Source organism: Molothrus aeneus, chromosome 19, assembly GCF_037042795.1.
Source record: "Molothrus aeneus isolate 106 chromosome 19, BPBGC_Maene_1.0, whole genome shotgun sequence".
Classification (NCBI taxonomy): Eukaryota; Metazoa; Chordata; class Aves; order Passeriformes; family Icteridae; genus Molothrus; species Molothrus aeneus.
This window is the reverse complement of record NC_089664.1, coordinates 10,647,399-10,654,657: the sequence shown is the minus strand read 5'-3', so window position 1 is coordinate 10,654,657 and position 7,259 is coordinate 10,647,399. Positions and strand designations below refer to the sequence as shown.

Below are 7,259 nucleotides of genomic sequence, written 5' to 3'. Positions count from 1 at the left end.
GTCCTAGCACGGGGCTGCTCTGAGCATGAGGTTCCTGCACAAGGAGTTAAGGCCCTGACTGGTGCTGCTCCGGAGCCTGCTGGAGGAGATGCTGCTCTGTGCGCTGGACAGAGGAATTGGAGCCTCTTCACTCACAAGACATGAAATTTGGGAATCTCTGTGGCCTTGGTTCCTTGGTGTCTGTTGCTTTTGGTGCCCTAAATCCTCACTGTTGCAGCAGCTCCTGTGGGCATGACCCACTCCTGCTGTTGGATGTCCTGTGGAAAACCATCACTGGAAAACCTTTCCATCACTGCTCCAGCACAGCGTTGTCTCACACTCCTGCTTTCCCAGCAGCCTGCTCTGGCAGTGCAGCCACGGGTCCCTTCTCTGTTTAGATGCCTTAATGAGGCTGAGGTTTGTGGTCAGGGCTGCTGACAGGAAAGGGGAAAATAAAAATGAGCATAAGGAAGTGTTGTGGGAAGAGCTTTCCACAGCATTCGTGGGATTTAATGTCCTGAGGACACAGTCAGAGGAATTCAAAGGAATAAAATCTCTATGACAAATCATAGAATTGTTGCATTGCATTTAATGTATTTTAATTGACTCTGGTTTTGTCCCCCGTCGGTTTTATAGTGCTGTCATCTGGAAGACAAAGTGTAGAGCTGTGCTTTCCCAGCAGAGCTGTGCCTGTGTCTGCACTGGTTGGATCTAGAAGGCCAGACTTGGTGTGAGCTGGATAATTACCCTGTAAATTAACCAGAGCAAATGTAGGTTCAAGGAATCTCTTGAAATGTGAGTAAAATATTGACTAGATACCAATTAAGTGAGCACAAGGCTGGATCATGTGGAAAATAGCACGTAAAGATGTAGTTAGACTGTATAGTGAGACATACATACGTCGGGATCAACTTGATATCCAAAAAATTAGTTCCACCATGTGGAAAAGTTCTTGACTCCAAAGCAGAAACTTGGCACAGAGCAGATCCTCCTCTGCTTCAGCTGGGGAAGTAGCTGGTAATTAGAGGCTCATCTTCTGTGAATCGCCACAAAAGAAAATGAGGACACAGTTTTTGAATGGGCTTGATGAAAACAGAGGGATATTGGGATTAGAGACTCATGGTTTCTTCTCTGGGTTTGAAGAAGAGTGTGATTTGTCATGGGTTGCATTGTTGGTGCACCCTGCCTGATCCTCTTCCTGTCTGCTCAATTTGTCTGGAGGTTGTTTGGGTTCTCTTGTGCAGGATGACCACTTTCCTCAGTTTCTCCTGCTTTCCTCCCTGTTTGTGAAATCAAGGGAAGTTCCTCAGTACACAGAAAACCCCGTTTATCTTTGAGCAGCTTCCTTATGTAGAACAGTTTTATGACAATAGAAATTTCATCCTGAATATGTGCTGCAGTCCTGGGGGCTCATGTTGCGAGCAGCCAGTTGTAGCTGTTACCACTATGCTGTGGCTTTCTTCCTCGAGTACGTTATCGTATTACCACGGATTTAAATATTTGATTTACAAAATGTCGCTGCCTGATACTCCAGCACTATCATGTAAGACACATCACAATAGATACAGAGAGTAAAGATTGTTTTAAATGGCTTTAATACAGGCAGAGGTCAGAAAAGGCAAGATAACAGCAGAAGAGGCTATGTCAAAAAGTAATTAGAGCAGGACAAATGGATTGTGCAGGCATGTCGAAGGCTGTTATTTCTGTAGGCAGTGAGTAGGAAAGGTGTTAATGTAATGTGACAGATCTGGAGCAGAAATGAGGGTGCAGGGAAAACAAATAGGAGCTGACCAATGGAATGGTTTAAATTATGAGTTTTGCTTTAACATAATTTGATTACACATGAAAGAAATGTTTAGTGTAGTTTCTTTGAAAACCTAATTGTCTTAAATACTGCATGTTTGATTCAGTCTTTACACCCAAGGCAGCAGCCCCTGTGCTGGGGCAGCCTCACTCCCTGTCAGGAATAGGTATGGGAATACTTTGCCCTGTGTGGCTTCACAAATGAGAGGAGGATGGAAGATTTTTTTCCCCTAGTGTTTGTCTAATAAAATTGGCTCTTTGCAGTCACGTACATCTTAATTTGGAACCTCATGCTAACTGGGGTGGGTGGTATCTGGGCCTGGGAGCTGCTGGTGCAGGTGATACATACATTATCCAGTTTATCAGAAGGAAAGCATGAGGATCTGGTTTAGCAGGAGGAAGACAGTAACATATGTTTTTTTCAGGATTCAGCTCTTGCCCTGTTCAGAATTGGAACCAATATTAGTAGGAGGGGGGAGCAGTGCAGAAATGCCCCAGATTTCCAGGCTGCTCCAAAGCACTGAACAGGATACAAAGAACTTCCCCAGCACCATTCTGCTCTGCAGTGTTGAGCTGAAAGCACGCAACCTGCTGGACACACAAAGATTTGACCTTGCAGCCAGGACAAACTGTGTGGCTCATGGGGACATTTTCCTCACATTTACAGCAGCAGAAACTTAAAATGATGAGAGCATTTTTCTAGAGGAGGATTTTTTGAATGTGGTGATTTCTCCTGCTGTCCTGTGCTGTTGTCCTCAATTGCCCTTGCCTTTCTAATAAATATATTTTCCATAGATTTTGACATTTAACAATTTGATTTAAGCTTGAATTCATCTTAATAAGTAATTGTTGTTTATAGATGGTTGTAGATGGTAAATCACTCAGTCTCCAAGCTGAGGTGTTGCAGGAGGTTCTTACAGAAGCTGGGAGTTCAGGTGATGTGGTTTTTTTCAGTGGAATATGCTGTTTTCTGCATGGATGTATTCTTGGCTGGTTACATGGGTACAAAGAGGAAGTCTGAGGGTTTCTCAGATAGTTCCTCCATAATTTTGTTCCCGTTTTTGTTAACTTTGGAAGGACACTTTAGGTCAGCTTTTCCTTTTCTTGTAAAAGAGGAAAATAGGATTACAAACTTCAATAAGTTAAATTGAATACTTAAAGATGTTTGAGAGCGGAAAGGGACATTTTAAACATCTGCTCCTACTGACAGAACGGCTGATTGCAGGAGGACCGAACCCGAAGCGCCCTCCAGCCGGTGAGCGGGGCCCTTCGGTGCGGCCCCGGGAGGGGAGGGGAGGAGAGGGGAGGGGAGGGGAGGGGAGGGCGAGGGGAGGGGAGGGGAGGGGAGGGTGCTGCGGGCTGCTGGGGCAGCGCCGGGGCCGGAGCGAGGGAACAAAAACTGCGGCTGAAACCGGGCCTGCATCGGTGCCGGGCCCCCGTCGCTATCGGGCCCCCATCGGTGCCGGGCCCGCATCGGTGCCGTGCTCGGGGCGGCCTGGGCAGAGCCGGCTGGGATCCGGCGGTGTCCCGGGAGGGGCTGGGCTGGGGCCGCTGGGTGTGCCCGGCCCTGCTCCGGTGTGCCCGGCCCTGCTCCGGTGTGCCGTCCCCGTTCCCGGTGTGCCGTTCCCTGTATGCTCTCCCATTCCCGGTGTGCTATCCCGTTCCCAGTGTCCCATTCCCGGTGTGCCGTCCCGTTCCGGGTGTCCCGTTGCCGGTGTCCCGTTGCCGGTGTCCCGTTCCCGGTGTTCCGTGCCGTGCCGTCCCGTTGCCGGTGTCCCGTTGCCGATGTCCCGTTGCCGGTGTTCCGTTGCCGGTGTTCCCTGCCGTGCCGTCCCGTTGCCGGTGTCCTGTTGCCGGTGTCCCGTTGCCGGTGTCCCGTTCCTGGTGTGCCGTCCCCGTTCCCGGTGTGCCCAGCCCCATTCCCGGTGTCCCGTTGCCGGTGTCCCGTTGCCGGTGTCCCGTTGCCGGTGTCCCGTTCCTGGTGTGCCGTCCCCGTTCCCGGTGTGCCCAGCCCCATTCCCGGTGTCCCGTTGCCGGTGTCCCGTTGCCGGTGTCCCGTTGCCGGTGTTCCGTGCCGTGCCGTCCCGTTGCCGGTGTCCCGTTGCCGGTGTCCCGTTGCCGGTGTCCCGTTCGCGGTGTTCCGTGCCGTGCCGTCCCGTTGCCGGTGTCCCGTTGCCGGTGTCCCGTTGCCGGTGTCCCGTTGCCGGTGTTCCGTGCCGTGCCGTCCCGCCGTGCCGCTCGCCGTGTCCCCGGTCGGGTGCTGCCCTCTCCCGTCCAGCGCCGGCCGCACGGAGCCGCGGGCCCGTGTCCCGTGTCCCCGAGGCACCGGAGCCCTGGGGCGCGGTTACCCTCGCTGTAAAGCCGTGGGTGCGGATCCGCCGGTGTTTCCCCACGCATCCAAGCGCTGCTCTGTGCCGGTGACCGCCCGGCCCAACAGGGCTGCTCGGCATCGCATCCCGCGGGTCTCTCTGTGCTGTCACGGTGCCACCTCCCGTCCCTCTGCCGAGGCTCAGGCTGTGTGTGAGAGGCATGGAGCAGCCAGGATGTTCCCAAACAGGACTTTCCCCAACACCAAAGAACCTCCCAAGCTGCTGCAGTTCCAGCAACATGTTGGCTGCAGTTGTAATTCTGAAGGTTTTTTCTTCTTTGTTTTGCCATCTGACCTGAAATTTGAGGAAATGTCCTCACTGTTAGTTTGTTTTACCCTGGGCATACAAAAAATTGCTGCTCACCACCAAGCTGAAATTTGTAAATACTGTTCAGAACTAAAATAACTACAAGTATAAAAACAAACTTGTTGTTGCAATTATTAAAAACACCAGCAACTGCACCAGGCTGGGTGTGTCTGTGTGGTTGCAGTTTGTGTAAATCTCGCATAAAGTCATCTTTTGGCTTTTCAGTTGATCACTTTAGTGCACAGAATTTTCCCACCTCTTCAAATTTGGGAGATACTCTCTGCCTCCTGGCCTACAGGCCTCTCCTCTGTCCCTGCACCCTGCTGAACATCATCTTCTGCCTGGGTTTGGATGAAGAGTTTGGGCTCATTGTGTCCCCGCTGGCTGATGGGTGCATGGTTCTGTAGGTGGGACACACCAGGACAAAGCCCCACTCTGTGCATCTCTGTGGGCTCTGAATATCGAGAAACAGCTGCCCCAGGGAGGAGGTGCAAGGCTCAGACCCTGCCCTGGGCCCGCTGCTGCTCCAGCCATACAGTGCTGGGGCTCTGGGAGGCTCTCCTGGTGCCAGAGCCCAGCCCAAGGACGTCCCCAGCTTTCCAGTGTGCCCTGATGCTGTGAGACCTGATTTGGTTACTGGGAGTCACAGGAAATGCACTCTTAGAATGGATGGAGCCATCCCGTAGGAAGGGAATGGAGCTCGATTGCCTCCTCATAGAAATGTAAAGCTTCTCCCTTTGCAATTCCCCTTTCTTGTACTTTCCCACTAAGGCAGTAAAACCATATACTTCCCATGCCTACAATCCCATTTGTTTTCCCTTTTTCCTCTGAAGGCGACCTCTCTGAGGAGCCCTTAACCTCCCCCCTGCCTTTTCCTCTGTTACACAGAGCTGCTCTCTGCTGTGTGTCACCCACCAAGCGAGGTGCAATGAAACGCTTCTCGTAACCACTCAATTGTCTGGGATGGCAAATTCGGTAGCCAAGCGAATAAAAATATAAATAAACAGATAAAACCGGAAATTGATAGAAGGATTCAATTTACACAACGACCTGTCAAACTAGTAAGAAGGAGAAAATAGCTTAATTTTATGTGCACCATGTGACCACCTTCACTAGAATTATTAACACCACACTCGTGGTGTCTTTAACGCCAGGGAGGAGAGGAATTACCTGATCTGTTGTTAAACCATTATCAAGAGCAGCTCAGACATCGGGTGGATGTTTATTATCATTCCTTGCAGTTCCTTCCATAGCTCCTCTAAGCAATTTAATATTAATTTTTAAATTTTGTCTCTGAAATACCTGCATACATAATGAGTGGAATAGATCTTTTGGGGAAAGTACATGCTGTGTTTACCTCCAACCAGCTCTCTCACTGCAGTGCCTGAAAGCAGTAACATCCACAGTACCGAGGCTGTTGAGAGGTGCTAATCTGAATTTTTATCATTTTTTCAGCCACATTTGCAAACCAGGCTGGTTCTGGCTGTGGGTGCTGGGTCTCGTTCCCCAGGTTCCTGCTGACCCACGCGGGCTCAGGCACTGCGGAGGTGCTGCCAGCAGCACCATTGTTGGTAACGTGAAGATTGAGCCAGGGTCGGGTATTTCCTTAGGATCTGTTCGTTGCTTGAAATCAAATCCCCTTCGGTGCTGTCGCTTGGTCCGTGGCCGGCTCAGTGGTGCGGGGGCAGCCCTGGGTTTGTCGCCTTCAGCGCCGAGATGTGCTGGGTTTTGTTATCACAGCCCGGACTTTGTTCCTGCCACAAAGGGGCTGATGGCTCAAACTGCGGGGACACAACAGAGCCCCGATTGTCATGAAAATGGGCAGAGCCCCGCTGCTGCACGGGGAATTATGGAACTGTGGCCGTGGGTGGGAGAGCAAGAGCTCAAGGAAGGGCTGCCCCTGGCCTGGGGCCACACAGCTCTGCCAACCCCGCTCGGCCCAAATTCGGGGTTTTCATCAAAGTTTTTGGGATTGGCTGTGACACGGGATGATACTGGCAAAGAGTGTCCTGGGAGAGCTGTGCTGGCCTGGCCTGGCACTGTTCAATCCGTTTTCATGGCTCATGATGCCACTTTGTCTCCTTATTTCTGAAAAAAGTCACATCTTTTGAGAATTCCTTCTCTTTGGAATGGTGATCTCATGGCACATCACCAGGGAGCAGAGGGAGAGGGGCAGGACCTCCTCTTGCTTGCTGTGCCTGTCCCTTATGGCTTTAGCATCGGGACAATAAATCCCTTGCAGGCAGCAGTGCCACTTGCCCACTTTTTGGCCATGCTTTTGGCTTTTACTGTTGCGACCTGGTGTTGTTATAAATTCTTAGATGTTGGTTACAGTAGCATCAGGCTTTTCTGTCTGAGGTGGGAATTGGCTGATACAGGCTAAAAGAAGAACCAGCTACTTTATTTTCCTTTTGAACAGACTTGCTGTGTGGCTGTTTGGGTCAGACAACAGAGCTCCTTTTTCCCCATCTCTTTGCCCATTCCCAGCTGGCCTGTGATTTTACAGAATAATTTTGGATCTCTGTAATTATTTCAATTATTTTCTGCCCTTAAGGATTTCGTATGGATGAACTGCCGTGTGTATTTAATGCGAGTTTTGAATAATTGGGAAGATTTGGGTTGTTTGGACAATTATATTTTTTCCCAGCCAGGTTTGGTCTATAATTGCATTTTCAGAACTGGGGGGGAGGGGTGTGGGAGTGGGTTTGTTTTGGGGGTTTCTTGGTGTGTGTGTTTTAGGTCTGAACAGCAGTTGTGGGAGCAACTTTGTGTTATCTGGAGATTAAGTTGCTTCATTTCAGC

The 7,259-nt window shown here is 50.6% G+C and overlaps 1 protein-coding gene across 1 annotated transcript; it reads right to left on the bottom strand.

The window, feature by feature from the left end:
* Positions 1-3,224: 3,224 nt before the first annotated feature.
* Positions 3,225-4,232, bottom strand: LOC136564871 (uncharacterized). The gene has a single exon (XM_066563177.1). The coding sequence runs from the start codon at positions 4,230-4,232 to the stop codon at positions 3,225-3,227; it is 1,008 nt and encodes a 335-aa protein (XP_066419274.1).
* Positions 4,233-7,259: the final 3,027 nt, after the last annotated feature.

Bases quoted from the DNA above. Each gene is read 5' to 3' on its own strand.
- LOC136564871 (XM_066563177.1), bottom strand. From the start codon at position 4,232: ATGCCGAGCAGCCCTGTTGGGCCGGGCGGTCACCGGCACAGAGCAGCG.